Source organism: Podospora pseudoanserina, chromosome 5 (assembly GCF_035222485.1).
Source record: "Podospora pseudoanserina strain CBS 124.78 chromosome 5, whole genome shotgun sequence".
NCBI lineage: Eukaryota > Fungi > Ascomycota > Sordariomycetes > Sordariales > Podosporaceae > Podospora > Podospora pseudoanserina.
In genome coordinates this window covers 300,546-322,717 of record NC_085924.1, presented here as the reverse complement: position 1 = coordinate 322,717, position 22,172 = coordinate 300,546, and the positions used below count along the sequence as shown (strand labels likewise).

The 22,172-nt window shown below is 53.1% G+C and overlaps 8 protein-coding genes across 8 annotated transcripts; 2 read left to right on the top strand and 6 right to left on the bottom strand.

Moving 5' to 3' along the window:
* Nucleotides 1–815: 815 nt before the first annotated feature.
* Nucleotides 816–8,718, bottom strand: QC764_502090 (Type I Iterative PKS). Its single transcript, XM_062947470.1, has 5 exons — nucleotides 8,357–8,718; nucleotides 8,152–8,296; nucleotides 7,831–8,099; nucleotides 1,345–7,765; nucleotides 816–1,287 (listed from the first exon to the last, which is right to left on the bottom strand). Exons 1-5 carry the CDS (start codon nucleotides 8,540–8,542, stop codon nucleotides 1,127–1,129), a joined length of 7,182 nt encoding a protein of 2,393 aa, XP_062798473.1. The 5' UTR covers nucleotides 8,543–8,718; the 3' UTR covers nucleotides 816–1,126.
* A 115-nt stretch (nucleotides 8,719–8,833) lies between these two features.
* On the top strand, nucleotides 8,834–10,025 carry QC764_502100 (uncharacterized protein; the record flags this gene model as incomplete). The annotated part of the gene is made up of 2 exons (XM_062947471.1): nucleotides 8,834–9,152; nucleotides 9,220–10,025. The coding sequence occupies 2 exons, from the start codon at nucleotides 8,834–8,836 to the stop codon at nucleotides 9,906–9,908; spliced, it is 1,008 nt and encodes a 335-aa protein (XP_062798472.1). The 3' UTR covers nucleotides 9,909–10,025.
* Nucleotides 10,026–10,350: 325 nt separating this feature from the next.
* On the bottom strand, nucleotides 10,351–12,581 carry QC764_502105 (uncharacterized protein). The gene is made up of 4 exons (XM_062947472.1): nucleotides 12,377–12,581; nucleotides 11,803–12,323; nucleotides 11,235–11,742; nucleotides 10,351–11,164 (listed from the first exon to the last, which is right to left on the bottom strand). Exons 2-4 carry the CDS (start codon nucleotides 11,944–11,946, stop codon nucleotides 10,383–10,385), a joined length of 1,434 nt encoding a protein of 477 aa, XP_062798471.1. The 5' UTR covers nucleotides 11,947–12,323; nucleotides 12,377–12,581; the 3' UTR covers nucleotides 10,351–10,382.
* Nucleotides 12,582–13,667: 1,086 nt separating this feature from the next.
* Nucleotides 13,668–14,822, bottom strand: QC764_502110 (uncharacterized protein; the record flags this gene model as incomplete). The annotated part of the gene is made up of 1 exon (XM_062947473.1): nucleotides 13,668–14,822. The coding sequence occupies one exon, from the start codon at nucleotides 14,820–14,822 to the stop codon at nucleotides 13,668–13,670; it is 1,155 nt and encodes a 384-aa protein (XP_062798470.1).
* A 401-nt stretch (nucleotides 14,823–15,223) lies between these two features.
* On the bottom strand, nucleotides 15,224–16,060 carry QC764_502120 (uncharacterized protein). The gene is made up of 2 exons (XM_062947474.1): nucleotides 15,690–16,060; nucleotides 15,224–15,633 (listed from the first exon to the last, which is right to left on the bottom strand). Exons 1-2 carry the CDS (start codon nucleotides 15,799–15,801, stop codon nucleotides 15,296–15,298), a joined length of 450 nt encoding a protein of 149 aa, XP_062798469.1. The 5' UTR covers nucleotides 15,802–16,060; the 3' UTR covers nucleotides 15,224–15,295.
* Nucleotides 16,061–16,266: 206 nt separating this feature from the next.
* On the bottom strand, nucleotides 16,267–16,957 carry QC764_502125 (uncharacterized protein; the record flags this gene model as incomplete). The annotated part of the gene is made up of 2 exons (XM_062947475.1): nucleotides 16,267–16,820; nucleotides 16,882–16,957. The coding sequence occupies 2 exons, from the start codon at nucleotides 16,955–16,957 to the stop codon at nucleotides 16,267–16,269; spliced, it is 630 nt and encodes a 209-aa protein (XP_062798468.1).
* A 475-nt stretch (nucleotides 16,958–17,432) lies between these two features.
* QC764_502130 (uncharacterized protein) lies at nucleotides 17,433–19,624 on the bottom strand. The gene is made up of 2 exons (XM_062947476.1): nucleotides 19,232–19,624; nucleotides 17,433–19,164 (listed from the first exon to the last, which is right to left on the bottom strand). The coding sequence occupies exons 1-2, from the start codon at nucleotides 19,359–19,361 to the stop codon at nucleotides 17,621–17,623; spliced, it is 1,674 nt and encodes a 557-aa protein (XP_062798467.1). The 5' UTR covers nucleotides 19,362–19,624; the 3' UTR covers nucleotides 17,433–17,620.
* Nucleotides 19,625–19,758: 134 nt separating this feature from the next.
* On the top strand, nucleotides 19,759–22,043 carry QC764_502140 (uncharacterized protein; the record flags this gene model as incomplete). Its single annotated transcript, XM_062947477.1, has 2 exons — nucleotides 19,759–20,575; nucleotides 20,637–22,043. Exons 1-2 carry the CDS (start codon nucleotides 19,799–19,801, stop codon nucleotides 22,041–22,043), a joined length of 2,184 nt encoding a protein of 727 aa, XP_062798466.1. The 5' UTR covers nucleotides 19,759–19,798.
* Nucleotides 22,044–22,172: the final 129 nt, after the last annotated feature.

Genomic DNA, 22,172 nt, shown 5'->3' with positions numbered 1-22,172 from the left:
TAGCAGGAAGCGATTCGCATTAGCAAAAAGAGAATGTATCGGTGTAAGATAATACGGAAAGGGGCAATTAATTACTAACCCAACACGATATTTGAAAGGCTTGGTCCGCCAATCGCTCCCCAAGTTCCATTTAAACTTCATATTTCCCAGGGAAGAGGCAGTTAGTTTCCTGTTATCTCCCAGGTTGTCAAGCCCCCGTTGGGGGTGGGGATGCAGTCCCCGTCGTCGGCGCAATACTGGTGCGTGTTTGGGTGGTTAGTGTTTGCGATATACATGGATGGGATGGGAGAGAACTCGCGACCAGGACTGAGTAGTTGATTCCGCAGCTGACAAAGTGGAAGCCTTCTACTGCCTGGCGTTTGCTGGTGCTGGCTGCGCTGTGGAGGTCTGCGGTGACTGGCTTTAGGTGAGATCCGACTGAGAAGGAAAGGGAGTGAGAAGAGGGCGAAGATGAATGAGGGGATCATGTTGGGTCTTTTTTGGTGATAATGTTAGGGTAGTGAGGACTCATATGGTTGGAGATGACAGGAGGATGAGGAAATATTGGGATTGCTCGGAGGGGAGACATGGCTATTTCTACTTGATATGTGCTCGCCGTAAGAAGGACAATGCGCAATAAAGTTGATAAGAATTAGCAGTTGCTTTGGACTCGGTCCCGATGGGATGCTGAACCGATATTGACTCAATAGTTAACCATGGTTCCTGCAATACAGATTACACTGCTCCACATCATCAGTTCTTTGGTACCATTGCAAGAAGCTCGTATCATGCTGGCCAGTCAGCAACATGGCTTCTGGCAACAACTTCATTATATCCGAGGATCCATATCTCAGAATGCCAGGCTCACTTGATTCTGACTTCAAGAGCTGGGAGGGGTAAAGCTGTTCTGGGCCAAAGAGGCAGGTGATGACGCAGGTGAGTTCGGCACTTCCGTGTTGATTCTCAAATCATAGGATGTCTGAGCCTGGTGGTTGAACCTTGAAAGGTTGGGTGGCGTTTGGGACAATTCAAGATGTGTATCCGCTATCTATGAACTATTATCGTCTATCACCAACACCTATTTCCCCCCTGGTACTTCCCTGGTAACTAATTTTGTAAGTGATCTCCTCTACCTCTCCACAATCTATCAGACAGCCTCAGCATCCAACTTGACCAGCCCACTCTTCGTCACAATCTTGACTGCAAGCTCGGCCACGGGCGTCGAACTCAACAACTCAAACACAGAAATATCACTCTGCATCTCCCTCAAACACAAGTTCCTGATCTCAACCGCTTTGAGCGAGTCCACTGTGCCCATGTCAGTATCCCGATTAAACATTTCACACGTCGACGTTGGGCACGTACCTCCAAATTCCGGCAAGGGCTTCTGCGCATCAACCTCGCCCACCTCAACCCCAATCGCAACAGCAATCTGCAGTTTGATGTACTCCTCCACCGCAGCAGCCGCCTCACCGACACTCGACGCTCGACTCAACACCTCCCCGATCTTCTCCGTCTTCCCCCCTGCTTGACCCCCGCTCTTGTCCGACTTCACGACCCGCAGCTCAAACTTCTTGTCTTTTGCGAAGCCAGTACCGTTCTCATCCCGGATGAGGGAGTCACCTAGTCCGAGGACGAGCTGTGCAGGGATGTTGCCACCGTCGGCGGTGCTCCCTCTCATGATGGACTTGAGCACGACGCGGAGTTCGTCGAGTGTGGTCTGGAGTCCGTTCCAGCCGTGTTGGTAGCGGTGGAGGTAGCCTTCCAAATCACCGAATTCACCTGCCTCGGTGAAGTGAGAGGAGTCAGCTACCAACCCGACGTCAACACTTGTCGCGGCAATCCGAAGGTGGGTTCGAGCCCAGAGGGCTAGGGCATCCTCGAACGTGTTGCCTGAGGCGTAGTTTGCTTGGGCGGTGTTGCCTATCACACCGGTAATTGACGACAGCAAGATAAAGAACGGCTGCTCATCTGGCCAGAGTTGAGCAAGGAGGTTCCGGGAGCCGGCCGACTTGGGAGCAAATGCGCGGGACCACTTGGTATGGGTCATGTTATCGAAGATGCCATCTTCCAGAACCATGGCGCACTGGATCACACCAGCAATTTTGTGCTTGGCGCTTCGGAGGTGGGAGAAGACCTTGGAGACAGAGGTGGAGTTGGTGACGTCGCAAGGGAAGGCCTCGGCTGTGATGCCGTGGGAACGGAGGCGGGCAAGGTCGGATTGGTTCTTCGTACCGCCCGAGCGGGAGAGGAAGATGAGGTGCTTGGCTCCTTGCGCGATCATCATGTCGGCGATGTTGAGACCTAAAGCTCCGAGACCGCCGGCGATGATGTAGGTTGCGGAGGGGTCGAGTTGGAGTTCAGGGGCTGGGGCGGGAGGGATGAGGACTGAGGGGCTCCCTTGGAGGGACAGTACAACTTTCCCGTGAGCTTGTGTTGTGGCGGTTTGCAGTGCTTGAGAAGCATCGCTGGCGGAAAAGACGGTGGTAGGTGTGATGGGCCTGATGGTGTTGGTTGAGAGGATGTCAAAGGTTTGTTGGAACAGGCTCTTGACGATGTGAGGCTTTGCCTGAGCCACGCTGTCCATGATGACACGAACGATGGATACATTCTTCTTGCCGAATGGAGAGCTGATGCTGCCGGTAGACTCGCTGCTTCTGAGATCGATGAAGACCCCAAAATCACCAAGCGTGGCCAGGGATGCCGAAACAGCAGCATCTGCCTCGTGCGCGAGCACAACATCGACACCACGACCCCCTGTCTCGTTGCCAATAGCGGGAATAAAGTTCAGCAACCCAGCATCAAATATGTGCGTCACAGGTAAGCCGTGCTGTTCCACAAGGATGGCTTTCTCCCCCTTGGAGCTGACCAAAGCAAAGACGACAGCTCCAAGGTGTTGAGCAATCTGAATGGCTGCTTGTCCTGGAGCGCTGGCAGCAGAGTGGATGAGCACCGTCTGACCTTTGTCCAATCTTGCGACATGAGACAAGGCATACAAAGCAGTAATGAATGCGCTTGGCAATGCCGCGGTCTTCTCTGAAGGAATGCTATCCGGAACGGGGGCCACCAAACTGACATCCTGACGAATGTGAGTTCTGCACCCATGTCCCTTCAAGACAGCAACACGCTGGCCAACAACGAGCGAGTTTACTCCGCCTCCGAGACGAGATACCACACCAACTGCATCCACGCACCTATCGAGTACAGTAATGGAGTCATCGTCAACAGTGCCAGTCAGCGAGAAGGTGTTGCCACTGCTCAGCCCAACGAACTCGACGTGAACCTCCACCTCAGTCATACCAAGCGGTAGTGATGCCTCCTCGTCCTCAACCCAGACAATCTTCTTCTCAGCCCCTACGACAATCGGCTTCAGCGGCTTACCGCCCTTGAGAGGTCCAAGGACAGGCTGCTTTGTCCCATCAGCAAGCTGCAAATCCCCGTCAAATCCGATATCGGCCACAGCACGAGGGATGTGAACTTTGCCTTCGAACTCGGCATATTCCATCTCGGCCCCCTCCAAAAGAGAAGCCCGCCACACGAAGGCGATAAGCTCGGCACTTGAGAGCGTCGTGCTGTCGAAGCCAGTGGAGAGATCGAGATGGGGCAAGGATGCGAGGGTATACTCATTGCGCAAGACACGAAGCAAGCCTTGAGCTGCGGCGAACTCTACGCCTCCTGCCCATGATTGTAGGACACCGCCATGCGTCAGCCAGAAGAGATGGTCCACGGAGGAGATGAGTGACTTGAAGCTTGTGAACTCGTTTTCGTTCCATGAGTAGATGAAGGGTTTATCGGACTCGAGTAGGGAGATAACGTGTTTGCTGGTGAGGTCGAGGGTGCTGAGGTCAGACAAGGTGATGGTGTTGATGTTGTTGATGCCACTAGCAGAGAGCACTGTTGTGAGATTGGAGGCCAACGCTGAAGTTTGCTTGGAAGTGGGAGATGGAAGAAGAAGACAGACTTCCAGCGGAACTGTGGCTTCTTCAGCAGCAAATGCAAACACCACCGCTGCATCGCCATTCCCTTGGAGGTGGAGAGACGACTGGTGCCCCTCTGAGCTAAAGGCCTCAACATTTTTCTCGCCAATGAGAACGATATGAGATTGCGGAAGGAGAGCCAGCTTCTGCAGCTCCGTGGAGAAGTCGGGGTAGCTGTCGGTTCCAATCACCAAGACCAAGTCGTAACCCTTGCTTGACGCGGGCGGTTCGGCGTCGCCAGAGATGTCCCACAGATCGACAGGCTCAGCATTCGGAACTAATGCACGGAGTTGTTCCACACCAGAGGCAGAGGTTGACACAGCTTTGACACTCTGGAAGCCCTCACGGCTGCGGACACGACGCCACACATCGCCCACAATCTCCGAGGTGTCGGGACACTGTCCCCTCGCGACAACCAAGACCTCCCCAATAGTCTTCTTGCGCTGCAAGAGATCAAACCAAGCGGACAGCTGAGCTGGTAATGACGCATCAGTCGACACACCCACAAGCTGTTCGCTTGTCTTGATGAAGTCGGTATCCTGACTCCAAGTGACACGAGCGCACTTTTTCTTCAAGGTGTCCTCCTGGGAGCCGGAAATTCCAGCATCATCAGCAGATGTGACCTGGCGAAGAGCAAATCCGTTGATGACCATCTTTGGCCCAGACCACCTCTCGTCCGAAATCACCAGATCCCCCACCAGTTCGCGGCCACCTCCGCTCTTTCTTGTCAGCTGGCCGTACCCTAGGAACTTTGACCCGGCGCCGTGGGGTTGCTCGCTGGCAACGAACATGTCGTCTATGCTGTACGGCACTGCAGCCTCGTCGATGGGACGGCCGTCGTTGAAGCCTGCCAGCAACAAATGGAAGATTGCGTCCATTGTCGCGGGGTGCATGATGTGGGGGTACTCAAAGCTCATGGGCATGACGGAGGCAGTGTCTGGGATGATGACCTCGCCGTGGGCGGCGTGTTGGGCTGGGACTGCAAACAGCGAAGTGACGTTGCGGAATAGGGGCCCGTATTCCATGCCGATTGTCTCGAGCTGGTCGTAGAACTCGTCAACGTCGATTTCTTCGGCGCCAGAGTCGGAGAAGAGCTGCTTGTATCTGGCCGTGTGCAGGGTCCAGGGGTCAACAGCTGTACCTGCGTCTTCTACCTCGCTTGAGCCGCTGGCGTCGTACTCGAGGAAGATTGTACCATGGCAGTGACAAGTCCAAGAGTCCCCGGTGGTGGAGTAGATTGTGAAGCCGAACTTGCCGGGGATGTTAGGGTCAGGATGAAGGCTGAGAGATGTTTCGACTGCGGGTTCATCTGCTGCTGTGACGACGAGGCCGCGCTCAAAGCGGATGTTGCTGTAGCGGAAGCCGTGGACATTTTTTGTTGGGTCGGAGACTTGGAGGGCACCTTCCAACGCCATGACAAGCATCCCTGCGCCGGGGTAGAGGACTGTTCCGGTGATCTTGTGGTCTTCTATCCAGGGGTTCTCCGTGATACGGAGGTGATTGCGCCATTTGGGCTCCATGCTGTTTTGCATGTCAACCGGGACGCCCAGAAAGTCAGTTCTGGGGAATCTGGGGGAGCGGTTGGACTTCGTGATGTAGGCCTCGTGCCAGAAGCGGCGGGAGTGGTTCCAAGGGTAGGCGGGCAGGTCAGTCAAGGCTTTGTGCTGGAGTTTTGTGTCGGGAAGGTCGAAGGAGTCGACCATTGCAGAGAGCTCAACCGTGTGGCCGAGAGCCCAGAGCTGAGCAGCAGCAGAGAGTGATGTTTCTCTTGCGTCTTTGCCACGGAGGAGCAGTGACATGTAGGGTGTCTCTTTGATGGCTTCCGAGTTGCTCGCTGCCATGATCTGGCCGACAGGCCCCTGCAGTGCGGAGTGAGGGCCGATCTCGAGGATGCCGCCCCAGCGAACGGGGACTGGTCTTCCACGGCCAGTGGTGGATGCCACAGTGTGGGCGAGAAGGGCTGATAACGCTGCCGAGAACTCGACAGGGGAAGTCAAGTTGGCAACCCAGTATTGAGCACTGAGCTCTTTTGGTGAAACGATCTTTCCAGTCAGCGAGGAGTACATGACTGTCTTGTTGGCGTCAGCCCCTTCGGCAGTGGTATCAATGTGGCCAATACGCTCGAGATAGCCTTGAGCAACGGCGCGCATGTGAGGAGAATGGTATGCTGTCTTCACTTTCAGTGTCCGCGCAAATTTGCCATCAGCCGAAATCAGCTTCTCAAGGGTATGGATGGCATTAAGATCACCCGACAGAGTAACACTGGACGGACTGTTGATGCAAGCAATGACCGCAGACTGTGCTGGGACCTTTTTCAAATATTCGTTAGCTTCTTCACGGGAAAGGCCAGCGGCCAACATTGCTCCTTGTCTGGTAACCGTTGCAGAGCTGAGACCCCTGACGTAGGCAATTTTGACGGCATCAGCGTGGTTGATGTAACCCGCGGCGTAGGCAGCGCCGATTTCACCACTCGAATGTCCAACTGTGGCCCGAGGCTTGATCCCCCAAGACCGAAGCAAATCGACGAGGGCGACCTGGAGGACAGTGCAGAGCGTCTGGCTGTACTCAGATAACTGCATCTTGGAACCAGCGGTCTTGGTGAGCTCCTCGACCGCATCCCAGGCGCAGCCGAGATTGGCCAGATAGACTTGTGAGGTTTGGACACTCTTGTCAAAGACTGGGTTGCCGAGGAGTTCCCGTCCCATGGCTGACCATTGGGCTCCTTGTCCTGTGAACACCCAGACCAGGTTGTTGTCCTGTCGGGCTGAGCGCTTAATTTTTGGAAGCCCTTTAGAAAGCTTCTCTGTCAGCTCCGATAAAGTTGAAGCAACGGCAAAGCTCCTGAAGTCGAGGTGAGATCTTCGGGAAGCCAAAGTGTACGACAGGTTGCTGAGATAGTGGGAATCCTTTTTGGCAGAATGAGCGGCACCAAGTGCCTTTGCGTAAACATCAGCCAGGCGAGGGATGCCAGCCTGGTCCTTGGAGCTAAACAGGAATAGCCGCGGCGTGTCGGCTACTGGGTGATGTCCATTAACATAAGCACCATCACGTTCCCAGACGATGGTGTTGTGGTTTCCTGCCAACCCACGCTCGGCAAGATAGTGGTGAGCGTCATCAAGAATTGCGTGGGCGTTGGCGCCGCCAAATCCGAACGAATTCACGCTGATCCGGCGTTGCCCAGGGGTAGGCCACTTTGCTCTCTCCTGTGGCAACGCCAAATTCCACTCTTTGAGTTTCAACTTGGGGTTGATGGTCTCAACGCCATATGTCGGAACGAGCATGCCATTTTCCAGGCAAGCAATAGCCTTGAAGACGCCTGCCAGACCAGAGCAACCTTCGGTGTGGCCCACGCTGGGCTTGATGCTACCAATGTAGAGAGGGCCAAGGCCAGCCTCATTCCGAGCTACGCCGAATGTTGTGGCTAAGGCTTCAAGCTCTATCGGGTCGCCAACCGGTGTGCCTGTGCCGTGGCACTCAAAGTACTGGGTGTCTGTGAGAGGGAGACCGGCCGCAGCGTAAGTGTCTCTGATCAAGTCAGCTTGAGCGACCGAGCTCGGTTGTGTGATACTTGGTGTCTTGCCGTCGGCGTTCGCACCAGTACCGCGGATGACAGCCCGGATGGTGTCACCGTCTCGAATAGCGTCAGAGAGGCGCTTGACGATGAGGGAGCCAATACCCTCGCCACGACCATAACCGTTCGCTCGGTCATCGAAGGTGTGTGATATCCCTTCAGGGCTGAGCATGTGCATCGCTGAGAGCTGATGCATGGTGTTGGGGACAAGGAGAAGGTTTACCCCAGAAACAAGTGCCTATCAGCAAGGTCAGAACATCATACCACGGTGAGGGACTGAAGTTGGACAGAGATTCAACGTACCGAATCTGTCTCCTTCGTCCTCAGCGACTGGCATGCGAGGTGCAGCGCATACAGACTGGACGAGCAAGCGGTGTCCAGAGTAAGGCTAGGCCCTTTGAGCCCAAAGAACCACGATACACGATTGGCTGTCATAGCCTCACTCGTTGCTGACGCAGCATTATGACCAATGTCATGTATGTCGTGGAGTGAGAGCATCTCGTAATCGTTTGTCATGCAACCCACATAACAGCCTGTCCGTGAGTTCATGAGGTTCTCCACTGGTATTCCAGCTGCGGGTAGATGTCAGCATCATGTTGGCCCCTTGGCACAAAGGAAACTCACCATTCTCGATGCTCTCATAGCTGACTTCAAGAAGCAGTCTCTTCATGGGGTCCATTGCTGCCGCTTCTTTGGCAGTGGTAGAAAAGAAGGGCGCATCAAAGTGGGCTACGTCTTGCTTGAGAAAGTACCCATGTTTGACGGCAATCTGGTTACCAAATCAGTCAACACGTACCGCCAACGTACTTTTCTTCAGAGATTAACTTACACCTCCTTTCCTGTCTGGGTCAGGATGGTGCCAGACATCAGCATTCCACCTCTCAGCAGGTATCTTGCCATGACCAGTCTTGCGGTTGCTGATCATGTCCCACAGGGTCCCCAAGGACGAGACCTCTCCAGCGAGACGGCATGCAGCGCCAATGATGGCGATGGGCTCTTGCTGACTGTTATCCATTGCTGCGGGCTGAAGCTTTTTCTGTTTGTCTTCTGATACCTGCTCTATCTCTGTCGGATCCTGGTCATTCAAGACGGACCATGGGGAGACAACGAAGCCGTTTTGTAAAGTCTTGCTCCCATCACGAAGGCATATCGAGACAGTACTGTGCGACTCTGTGTGAAAAGTGATCGTCAGTCCACCCGTCTGTAAGTGTTACGGACCGAGTTGATGCAGTGTTATCGCGAGTGAGGCTTGGCTGTCCGACGTTAAGTCCGGGTGGCTGTGTGACGGAGAGGGCCAAATGGGGTAATGGGCAGCAGGTGCGCAGAGCCTGCAAGCGAGCATTCCTCGACGGGCTATCTGTATGCATGTTCCCCATTCAGTCAGCCCTGTTCATATTTCTTTTCAGTCTCTGTTGTTTACTTTCCAACGTTCAACTTGAACGGTTTGTTGCATTTCCTTGGTGTATCATTCTTACCAACCTTTACCATGCGTGTGTTGTGTCTCCACGGAGTAGGCAGCTCGGGGAAGATGTTGGAGGCCCAGCTCCGGCCATTTCTCAAGGCAGTCGATCCAAGCTTTGACTTTGTCTTTGTGGATGGGCCATTCCCTTGCGAGCGAGGTCCTGGTAAGTGCCTTAGATCAACCACAAGTACTTGAGTTTAGTAGCGGAAAACTAACATCGCAATCAACAGGCATGGCCGCCTTCGATGGTCCTTTCTTCTCCCACACGGCTGGGTACTCACCAGAACAAATGATCGAAGCCCATGAGCACCTCGACAGGACAGTTGACGACCTCGGTCCCTTTGATGGCATCCTCGGCTTCAGCCAAGGCGGTGCCCTCGCCCTCTCCTACCTTCACAGAAAGCAAACGCAGAATGAACTCCGCCCTTTCAAGTTCGCCTTGATCATGTCGTCTGTCATCCCCTGCTCCGCCGATGTCGGTGTCTGTGAGGAGGTTATCCAAAGTCTCTGCGATCAAACGGATCCTTCAGCAGTCGATCAGGACCAGCGTGTCTTTCTCGAGCTTCTCGATCGCACTGTGGGAGAGGCCAGAAAAAACAATGCCCTCTTGCCGGATATTGACCTTAGCATCTATGAGGCCGGGGGTGATCCGTCATTAGCGCCAAGGATTATGCACCCTTCGTTCGTCAAGCAGAAGATCTGGATCCCGACTGTTCATGTCGCGGGAAAAAAGGACTACAGCTTCATGAGGGCCATGTCGGACGTGGCGTATGCTGTTTGTGAACCCAAGCTGGCGAAGAAGATGGTGCACAGCGGTGGCCACCAGCCACCACAGAAGCCGAGCGAGGTGAAGGAGGTGATCAGGGCTTTGGACTGGGCTATTGGGATGAGCGATCGTTTTGCGCACTGGAATCTTTAGTCGGGGGGGTTGGTCCTGTATAAACACTTCTTTTATGTAAAGCTTTGGACAGGAGACAGATAGCCAGAGGATTTTGTGTTAGATATAACCTAGACATGTAGATGATGTAGAGTTACAAGATCAAGAATTAGTTTTAGATGTTGGATATTCTTTGGGCCCTTGGATGACCTTGTCATATAACGTACCTCGGTTGTGACGCTCCCTCAAGCTGTTTTGACACCTGAGCCTTTCTCAATCCTGTCGAGATTCTCTATGATTCGCAGCATTTTAGCTCTTGCAAGAATTTGACAAGAACATGACGTGATTTGTTCATTATTTTTCAGGCAACCAACTGAAAACTCAGCGGAAGGTGCGGTGTTTTGGGAAAGAACCAATCACCCACCAGGCAGAGCGGGACAAAGATGCTGGTCGGCTACCGGTCAACAACAACACATTTCCATCGCAGCAAGACCGCGTCGTTGATAGGTATCTGCTCTAATACCTATTATTTACACTGTTCACAAACGAACTCTCCTGTCTTCCACGCAACAAGACCTGCAAGGCGTTGACCTTGTTCCTCGCCTCCGCCAGCAGCGTCAAGTGTCCCTTCCGAATGCCCGGGCGTGTCTTCAACCTCGCGATTATCTGCGCAAAGTCGTCTATCTGGACCATCACAAGACAGCCAAGCACCTCGACTTGCTCCTTGAGACTTTCGATCTGGTACGTCGAGAACCTCAAGTCCCCTACTCCCCCACCATCTTTCTCCGAGCCCCGAGCTCGCTTGAGGTCTGCATAACATACTGCCAATCGTTGGCACATTGTGCTCGTGTATTTTGCAGACATGGCCAAGAGCATGTTGATTTCCCGTGCCTCAACACAGCGCTCGCAATCAAGAATGTCAGTGCATTGTGTGAGTGCATCGCGGAAGTCGCCCAACAAGACATCCATCCGAACACGGTCACAGTCTCCTGCTGCCGCTTTTGTACCCAGCTCCTCAAGGAGACATGCTGCGAGCTGGAGACAACCACACGAGCCGCTCGTCGCGGATAACTCGGCCATATTCGCCATCTGTGTATCTTCGGCAGTCAATGGGGTGGCAGGATTGTGGCTCGATGGGCATGATGACAATGGTGATAGATGCCTGAGCGTTTCCTGGTGGTTGGAAGCATTCTTGTTGGATGGATTTCTTTCAGGAATTGAGGCCGAGGCCTCGAACAGGACCATGTGATCCGGGAAGTTCACAAGAGCCGGAGTTGTAGGTGCTGATTGTTTGAGGGCTGCACAGATCGGTCAGAACTTTTATGCTAACGACGAGGCGATGGCAGACAAGACGAAGGAACAACTCACCATCGAAATAATTGTCATTCCCACTATCCACAGTGCCAAAGTTCAGCATGTCGGTATTGAAATGGTGGAAATCGTCCACCCTTCCCGGGATCGAGGGAAATTCTGACTCCAAAATGCCGTTGGTGTCCAACCAGTCGTCCAGTCTGTCATTACTGCCTTGTTCTTCACCAGAGTGCAGTGAGATGGGAGTAGCCAGACCATGACCGCCAAACTCTTGGTACCAGTAACTATTACTCTTCATCTCTTGATCCAAAAGTTGCGGGTCGACTCCTGGCGCTGACCCGTCTCCCTCTTCAGATGTTCCACGTTTGCTGAACTTTAGACCCTGATTCTGCTCATTCGACGGCTTTGAATCTGACTTTGGCTTTTGGGACTGGGTGCTGGTGCCAGTCTTGTCACCGCCAGTTCCGGCTCGGTTCTTCCGTCGTGGCTCACGCGGAGGGTACCTGCATTGGGTTCCTACAGCCTGGCATCGATTACAACCCGAGGGCTGACCACTGCATCGAACCTGCATAACTCTGTGAGCCTCAATACTTCATCGGGATCGACAGGGGGGTGCTCCACATACTTTTCTCGACCTGCAAAACTCACAGGAGACATGAGGTTTCTCTCGACTGTTTCGGCTCAGTGCCGATGATAGATCTTTGTTCTCCACAAACTTTAACGGTGTCTGTTGCCGAACATCATGCGCTACGTTTAATGTTCCAAACATTGTTTGGTTTGCTGAGGTATAGGTCTGGCACCGGGAAATTTAGTAGGCTGGCACGCTGATCACTTTCCAGGAATTGACAACACCCAGCAACAGCCATGCATGTGGATGGGAGACTCTCAAGCTATTATACCATACAACATGACGATCAACAATACTGCAGGCATACGGGGCCTGCCCGCATGTACGTTGTCCCAGGTCCAGGACCCCCACAGCCATCATCGCGGGTCCAAGTCGGTCGCACACTTCCCGGCTTTGTGCATCCCTACCTTTAGCTGTCGCCACGAGGGACGGGAACGGCCTGTCACCACCTCAGCCCTGGGAATCGTACTGTACATTGAGAATCCACCATTCGATCTTGTCGATCGTTGGGTACCAGCCTGCAAGGGTTAATCCTATGTGCCTTAAAGTACCAGCATGCATGCCTGCCTACCTAGCTATGCATCCACGTAGGACAGTTATACTCGGGGGGCCGGGATCTGGGTATTTGAAACACAATGGCTTCATTAGGTCCCATAGTACGAACGCGCGAATGAGCCCACAAACAGCTGGGAAAACAAATTCTCGGTCGCACTGCAGTCTATACACCAAATATCAGCTTCCGAGTTTGGGTGAGGTGGTCAGCACCAAATGTGGAAGTGGACGGTGTTATCCGGACCCGGACCAAGGAGGCTGAGCAGATCAAATGCAGCAATTACGACTGCGTTGTTACCGTTGATTTGAGACATACGGCCCACCACTGGGAAGGTTACACCACCGCTGCCCGGAGTTTGAAAGATTCATCTACAGCCGCTGACCAGATACCAAGAAACGCTTTTCCATGTGCCGGCGGAGAAATGAGCTTGGATCTGCAGTTTAAGACCGAAGTGGAAGCTGATTCAGGAGCAAAACTTACCGCTCATCACAGGGAGATGTTCAAGACGTGCAGCAGTGCGAGGAGGTGCAAGCAACCTGAAATGCGAGAAGTACGAGGTGTTGCGTGCCTGACATCTGTCAACCCAGAAATTAGAAGCAGCAGGTGTTGTCCCACTCGCACTACCTACATACCGTTTTTGGTAACCTCGGTGGGCTCTTGACTCAATCTGTACACCGAACACCCCTTGCCGGAACCCCGAGTCATTACGAAACTTGGGCGGAGTTTAGTTGATTTAGACTTTGGGAACCCCTCAACCAGTCGAGGCTCTCAAGATGCAGCCAAGTCAAACGTACAACCGACGACTAGCATGCTTGTCTATTTTATTGTTTAGCATATGGCACACCGCCCGGAAGCTTTGTCACCGCTAGTTTGAGGCTTACATTCTTTGAAGGAGGCATATGGCACGGTCAGAGAGTCACGATGCATATGTTGACCTCGAACAACCAAAACACACAAAGGTTGTTCTAAGTCGGAGCATGTGGATTTTACTGGGTCATGACCCGAGCTATCCATACGGATATGCTGCAGCACGCGGTCTTTGGGCTCACAGATAACCCATCCCAACCATCACAAGCGGCCACACGACCACGAGGCTATTCGCAACTTCACTGTAATATGGCATAGTCTGTTTCGGGTTGAGCTGTGCCAGATTCCTGGATCCATAATACCGCCGAAAGTCAGCGGTTTGTACAGCAGCGGCGTACGTCCGTTCCCAGCACTGAATACAGATTTCAGCGATACACTCTGACTGGCTACCCAGCTATGAAGGGTCAAGCCTCTGTGTACATGCAGTCTGACGATCAAGGGTCTACTCCGTAGCCTTGTGATCATCCCCCCAGTTCCCAGCCATCCGTCTTCTCACTTTTTCCACGTCATCCAATCCAGCCTCAACAGCAGCTTCATAAGCCAGCCTATAGACACCGATATTCTCTGAGAAGAGCGACCGTTTGTCACACCAATGGGTCAGGTTCCGAATCCTTTCACTGCTCACCCATTGGCTCCAGCCAAAGACGAGTCCACAATTATGCCCAGAAACCGCTTCTGGCAGCTCGTCTTGAGCTAGACCGAACCTCGCTCCGTGTCCGAATCCATACTCCTGCGCTAAGGCGGCGCCTACTTCGCGCAATGTCTCATATCTCCTCCCAGAAATGTTGAAGACTTTGCCAGCGATTCTCCGTCTACGATCATCGTCCGGTAGAGCCGCCGTCGCCAGGGCCACGTAACCTTCACCGCAGTCATCAACGTGAACTCCATGCATGATCGTCCCCTCATCTGACGTGAAGTCCAGGGTTCGACTCCTGATATCATCTTTCCCGAAGGCACCAGCAAATGCCGCGGCATAATCGAACGCAGCGCCGTAGTAGCTCCCGCTATATCCAAAGACAGGTGTAGCCCTCACCACGGCAGCCGTAAAGTCAGATCCTTCAGCACCGGCCACCTCAAGAACGCGCAACGCGGCGTCCATCCGGCCGCGGATGATGGGGTGAGACTGAAGCGGTGAGTCCTCCGAATGCGGCGTGAGGCTCTTTTCACCGTGTAATCCTGTCGTGCCGTAGTCTTTACAGCCGGACGACCAGAGGACGAAGGGGCGAACCCCGTGGAAGGCGGACTCCGAGGCCAAGTCCTGGATGAACGCCAAGAGGTCAGACCAGTGGGCTGCTTCGGTGGCTCTGGAGGGTTCGGTGCAGGTGACGATTATGTCCCAGACAGGGCTGTGGGACAAGACAGCCGTGCGGACCATGTCGGGTTCGGAGAGAGAGCCGATGATGGGGATGACTTCGTTCATTGCCAGTTGGTGGGCGGCTGATTCGCGGCGGATGAGGCCGTGGACTCGAAAGGAGGTTGGTGGAGCGTTGGTTCGTAGAAAGGCGCTGCAAATGGCAGTTCCAAGGTAGCCATTTGCGCCGATGACAAGGACGTTTAGGAACTTGGTTGAAACTGGTGCTGCTGACGGGTTGGTCATGACGCCGAATTTGGTGTTGGTGCGTCGAAGGTGGATGGTTGAGTAAGTTAATTGTGAACCAAGGGAGATCGGGGCGGCTTATTAAATGGGAGATGTCAAAGATGGCATTATCATGGGCTGACAAATTCGGAACCATCTATTTTGTTGATGCTACCTATGACCAACTGGTATACATGGTGGAGTGTCCAAGCCGTGAAGCGTCGGCCAAGCACATGAAACTTGCCTAAAAGGGGGAACCCCAAGGTGGCTGTGCAAAACCTTAACGGGACGTCCCTCGTCGTATGGATCACAAAGACGTGGGGAAGATGAGATCTCGCATGTCCCACGGCTTTCTCCCCATTCGCCTGATTGGAATAAATCTCGGTCCAAAATCTCACCGCCCGAGATCACTGCTATGACTAAACCAACCAACATACCACATGCAATGCAAGGTAAATTGATGCTATCGATGGCACATCCTGCGTGTCCCTTTCCTAATGCGAACCAGCTGCCTCCTCCGCAGCATGCTTCGCAGCCCCCTCGGGATCATGAGCAACAGCCTCCACCTCGATCCTCATCCCTTCCAAGCCCAACTTATTCACCCCAATCGCCGTCATAATAGGCTGATGATCCGGCATCCACGTCCTCAGGTTGCGAACCAACGCCTCAACCGCTTCGTCGTCAATGATGGTAAGATACACCCGGATTTTGTACACCTGGCACCACCCCTTTCCGCCAGCGGTGCGAAGGGCTAGATCGACATTCTTGAACGCCTGGTCGAACTCGTCGGACAAGCTCTTGTGGACTTCGCTTGTTTCGGGGTTCCAGCCGCCTGTTTTGTCGCTGATTAGTTGGTGAAGAGGGTAGACCAGATCTGAGCAATCGTACCTTGACCAGAGCACTCAATTTGGTCTCCGATACGCACAGCCTGGCTGTACCAAAGCTCCTGGCGCTTCTCTTCGCCAAATCCTTTGTAGCAAAAACACGGAAGGTGGGACATTTTGTGGGAATTTTGTGTGGAAGACGGAGTAATGTGTGAGGAGGATTTGGAGGGATGCAAACCTCAGCCGTAAGTAAAGATCAGGATCTTGTTATTATTCTTTCCAGCAGAAATGACGGAGGGGTTGTGTGTCTCAGAGTGACAAGCGGGTGGTGTAACTCGAGCTCGGAAGCTGGCCGCTTTTGGCACGGGCCGGGTCGGATTCAGTTGGAATGGCAGATAACCCAAGCGCAAACGTCATTGTCGGAGTGATGTTTAGTAATTGTTGGCATATGCACATCAGCATGGGGAAATTTGATCGGGATGATGTTGACCAAGTTCAGCGTTATAGTTATGTCTTGGACAGAGTGGCAGGTGGTGCAGCTTGGTACTTGTGATAAACACAAATTGGAGTGCTGTAGGAAGAATTGATGATTTCTATGTGCAGTATATGTCTATCTAAAACAGCCTTACCCCAAAGCTGGCCTAAGTGCTCAATGTTTCAAGCTTTTGGTCTCTTCTCCTTGGAATGAGCGCTGGATAATCGAACACGTCCTTCTCAGGCTTCAGCGTCCGATTAAACTCATTGTAGACATACCCAGCACCAACAAGACAGACCACCGTGGCGACAAGCAACCCCCCCAAGAACGAATACACTGGTTCCACCCCACTGAACGATCGCCCATCCACCCCTTCAACAGGCGCTCGCTGAAGTAATTTCAACCCAAGCAACGCAGCACCGCCGATCAGACAGGACAAAATCATCCTGGAATTGAGCACCGATGCGGCCTTCACAATCCACGACGACGACCCCGTACCACCAGCAGACTCTGCAACAGGCCTACCCCCACCCGTGTGCGTCTTGCTCTTGGCATGGTGATACCCAGCGAGCTCCCCAACCCTAAACTTTTGCATCGTCGTTGTCGCATCATCGCCATGCCCAGCGTAGTCGTACGGCTCGCTTGCGTCAGTGCCGGCGCATTCGAGAAGGACGTCAATGCCGCCAGGGTGGTCGGCTGCGAATGAGGTCAGGTCGTAGACTGCACTTCTTGTTAGCCGTAGGTAGGCAAGGGGGGAAAAAGAAGAGATATTTTGACTTGCCGTATCCATGAACTGCCACCCAGAGGTCTTTGGCTGTGTTGTGCGTCTGGAGGTGTGCGCTGGTGATTTGTGCCATGTTGGCAATGCGGGGATCGACGATATGCTGTGCAGCGCCTAGGCTTGGAAGGGTAAAATAGGGAAATGATTCGTTTGCTTACTACATAGGTATCAACGGCATTTGCGGTCTGAATCCACGGGGCAATGGACTGCGGTTATTGACAGGTACGGCGATGTCGCTCTGAGCCACACTGGGTTGTCGCACAGCATTGCAACACCTGCACAGTCGGAGCGTGCCAAAAGCGGACAAGAAACGAAGGTCCGAATCTGTATTTGTCACTTCCCCGAGCAGATCCAAAGTTTCACACCACATTCCGATGAATTCGGCCGTCGCCGGCAAGGAAAAAGAGTGTGAGGAAAAGTGGGGCAGCCATTCAGGGGTCGGTGTGGATAGGGGGGAAAGTAAACAACCCCCTAAACTAGCTCAGGGATCAGTGCCAAGGACAATAGTGAGCTGGTGGGTGAGAAGAGCAACACGCAAATCTCCAAGATAATCTGTTTGAACTCAAAAACAATAGTTTCCATTTTCTGACGCCTTCGCTAACCTATGATGTTTCCCAAGTGTAGCGGCTGCCCCTCTTCGTGTGACGAATATGTCTATGATTACAAAGAAACCAAGTATGAACATGAAGTCAACGAAAGCAAACACGCCCTTTCGAAACATAGAAAAATAAAACCCTCATTACTCAGCTCTCTTCGATGGCCATTCCGTCCTCCTCGTGGCACTCGCATAGAAGTTGAGTGGCCGAGTGACCAGAAACTCTGGGTCATAAACAACAGCTTCCGGCGACGCATCCTCAAACTTATAGTTGTATACCAATTCAGCCAACACCATCTTGACCTCGGCCAGTGCCAGATTAAACCCCACACATCCTCTTTTACCTGCAGCAAAGGGTGTGTAAAGCCCCTTGCGAGCTGCCTGGGCAGCAAACCCCTGCTCGAGCCACCTGTCGGGGTCAAATTTCAATGGGCTGTCCCAGTGAGCTGGATTCTTGTGCAGGCTTGGAAAGCACGTCGTGACGACGGAGCCCTCCGGGATGAAGTAACCACCAGGCAAGATGAGATCCTTCTTTGCGTTTCTCGTTGTCTGGAAACTTGGACTGTGGAGCCGTTGCGTTTCTTTGATGAAGGAGTCGAGAAACTTCATGGCATGCAACTGGTCGTAAGTCCAGTCCTTCTCGCTGTCTGCCCCATGGTCGACAAGCTCTTGCAGGAGCCTCTCTTGATTGCCTGGATATTTTACTAGCGCATAGAGACTCCATGACAGTAGCGAGGCACTGGTAGTGAAACCAGCACCCAGCACCGCCACAGTGTTGGCCAAAAGCACCTCCTCAGGTAGTCCCTGGCCCTTGTCGTCTCTAACCAGGCTGAGATAATCAGCAATACATGTCGCTTTCAACGACGCAGTCGGATCTGATAGCGACAGCGTCTCCCCGTCAGGTGAAGCACATTCCCTCAGGGCTCTGGCAATCTCCGCCCAAAGTACATCGCGCACTGCACGAAGTCGGGCTGCATCCCCAAACGGCAGTAGTCCGTACCAAGCGGGGCGCAACGAGACTTTCTTCATGAGGTGCAGATATTGCCCAAACAGCCTGATTGGTAACGCCGGCGGTGTGTTGACCGCTTTGAAATGCTGCAGGTCCTGTCCGGCTACTACACGCCAAATAACCTGGCCGCCCATTTTGAACATGTATTGATAGACGTTGAATGCAAGGTCTTTGATGGAGAGCTCATCAAGGACGGGGAAAATATCCCGCGCTGCTGCTCTGATGAGTGGTGCATGGTGAGCTATGGCGCGGGGTGACAGTGCAGGTGGCACAAATTTGTGGCTGATGGCAAAGGCAGGGGATGCTGTGTCACAGGTGAAGAGTGCATTCTGCTCGCTGAGGTAGTACAACGGGTGCGAGGGGTTGGATGTTGCTTTGGTGAAGAATTCTCCCTCGAGCAAAATGTGTCGTGATATTTCTGGGTCATTGGTGTGGTAAGTTGTTGTTCCCATGTTTACAGTCTTGATCATGGGCCCGTATCGTGAAAAGAGTCTGTCGAAATTTCCAAGGGGGTCGGGATACAGCTCATAGTGGTTACCGACGACAGGAAGCGTCTTTGGTCCGGGCGGAATGCGGACCGATGAATCTTGGGATCCTCGTAGCTCCACCGGGCCATCACAATACTTGACTTCTTCAAGAGAAGTCAGCGTTCCTATTGTGGGGCTATGGAAAGTGATCGCTGCAATGAAACATTAATTAGCATGCGGTCATCTCATTATCCCTTGCTGTAATTTCGTAAGACTCACACATTGCATCGACAAATCCAAAAGTCCTCCCCAATTCACTTTTGAGCTCGTCGAGTGTCTCCATCGTGGACATGTCGACCTCGTGGCAGTGCCCCTGAATGAGCGTCCCGAGGTGAAATTGCTGCTGCATGACTGGAGCTTTGGCGGTAGCCTCTATCGTGGTGGTGTTTTCGCGATGCAGAGAGAATTAGTGATTGTCACTTTGCTAAGGTGGTGTCGAGTGAAACAGTTCTTCTGCATGCAGTCTACCGTTGATTAGTGGTAGATGTAGTGAAACTGTCGTGGTGGCGAATCAAAACGGCGGGCGAAGCAGCTACATGGCCAAAAACGGCACCGGGCCGAACTTGACTGATTCGGAGATAGTTAAAATGAGGAACCTGGAAACTAACCATCGACTAGTAAGTCGACAGCCATGTAAGTTATCAATAGAGGCCCAGGTTATCTTTGGGTCAGATTAGATTGATGCACTGGAGCCGTAGAAACCATTCTCGCTGTCCAAAGTCAACACTTCGACAAAGCATAAACACTGATACATCACGAAAGCCAACTAGGGTATCATACCTGAAGATGTGCGGCATCACAGTCAGCATTGCCCTCCCGCGAGGCAGGCTTGATTCACAGCCTGCCGTCGCCAAACAAACTCCTCCAACACACAATTCAGCTCAGACAAATGGCTCAACGTTCTCGGCTGGTCCCATTGAAAAGCAACTTCGGTCCTCCATCGACATCCTGAATCATCGTGGCCCAGATGAAGCCGGAGTCTGGATCAGCCAAGACAGCAGCATTGCCCTTGGTCACTGCCGCTTATCCATCAACGACCTTTCTCCCAGCGGCTCCCAACCCCTTGTCAGTGATGATGGAAGCATCCATGCTGTCGTAAACGGGGAGATCTACGACCAAGATAGACTGTGGGAGGAGTGTCGCGAGCAGCATGGCTACCAATTTCGAGGAGAAAGCGACAGTGAACTCGTGGTAGCCTTGTACAAGATCCACGGCGCTCCTCATTTCTTCAAGTACTTGCGGGGAGAATTTGCATTCGTCTTGTATGATCGTCGTGAGGGGAAAAGAAGAGTGATCGCTGCTCGCGATCGGTTCGGTATCAAGCCGCTGGTGTGGACTGTGTCGAACGATCGACTCTTGATCGCCTCAGAGGCCAAGGCTTTTTTGCCTCTGGGATGGAAGGCCGAGTGGGACGTTGGTGCTATCGTCAGCGGTGGGTGGATGCTTGACGACAGGACCCTCTTCAAGGGAGTCCACAAGGTCCTTCCTGGGCATTGGCTTCAGGTGACAGAGGAGAAGGGGATCGAAGATCAAGCATACTGGGACGCTGAGTATGAAGATAAGGTCAGTAACAAGGATATCGCCGTTTGGCCATTCTTGCGGGAATAGTGCTAACACATGGTAGACCAAAGTCGAGACAAGGCCGCTTGAAGAGATGGTCGAAGGTGTTCGTGAAAGACTGGTCGATTCGATTCGTCTCAGGCTGCGCGCTGATGTCCCAGTTGGCATTTACCTGTCTGGTGGCATCGACTCGTCAGCTGTCGCTGGTATCGTCACCCACCTGGCAAAGACGGAGCATGTAAAAATTGGAGATCGTGCACCAACCACTCCAGTTACCTGCTTCAGTGTTCGATTCCCAGAAGAATCCGGTTATGATGAGTCCAGTATCGCAGAAAGAACAGCAAAATGGCTTGGGGTTGAAACCATCAAAGTCGATGTCAACGAGGCACGTCTGGCAAGCGACTTTTCCGACACCGTGTGGCATTGCGAGCATCACCACTTCGACCTCAACACCGTGGCCAAGTTTGCTTTGTCTACGCTACCTCGAGATCATGGTGTCAAGGTCGTTCTCACGGGTGAAGGAGCCGACGAGCATTTTGCTGGATATCCCTACTTCCCTGCCGAGTTTCTCTGCGAGCCAGACCTCGCGCTGCCAGATACGACACTCAGCTCTGACAACGAGCTTCGCGAGGCCATGAGACAGACAACGGATGCCGAGATGAGAGCCATCTGGCGCAATATCGGTGCTAACCAGTACGACGGCCGGCTCGACCACCCCTCGCTTTCCGACGCGAACGCCCGGGGTATGGCTGAGAGTATCCTGGCGTGGCATCCCACCCAGGGCCTCTTTGCACCCTGGGTCCAATCCAAGTTCCAAGACCTCGACTGCCGGGCCACGCTTATTACATCACACCCAGCTTCTGTTCGCGCCAAGATGCGAGGGCGCTGGCACCCACTGCACACTGCCCTGTACATGTGGAATAAGAGCTGTCTTGCCAATGTCCTTTTGTCGTGTCTGGGCGACCGGACAGAGATGGCACACAGTGTTGAGGCACGTACCCCTTTCCTGGATCATCACTTGACCGAGTACGTGAACCGACTTCCTCCCAGCCTTAAGCTATCGTACAATCCCGCCGAAACAGCCACGCCAAAGCAAGGAGAAAAGCAGGGTCCCCTTTGGAAGACAGCCGGCTCTGGTCTTCACAGTCTTACTGAAAAATGGATTCTACGTGAGGCGGTAAGGCCATTCATTACTGATGAGCTTTACCGACGGAGAAAACACCCTTTCCTAGCACCAACCAAATGGCCTAAAGGGGGTCCTTTGAACCGCATGTTTGAGACCCTCCTGACCAGACAGGCAGTTGAGGGCCTCGGCTTTGTGAACTGGGCCGCAGTTGAGCATGCACTGCAAAAGGGATTCGGCGACCATGCTGATCCGAAAGCGTTCCGTACTCTGAGTTATGTGGCCGCATGGGTAACGTTGGGCGAGAAATTCGCGGTCGGACAGTCAAAGGTGAATGGCTCCACATAAGGACGTATAAGCCGCTGGTCACACACCACAGGCAACCAGCGGAAACGGCCAAAATGGGAAATCACCGAGATATAGGTAGACGCGATAGACGCTAGAAGGGTCACATTAGAATGCTGCATTGCTTTAGCT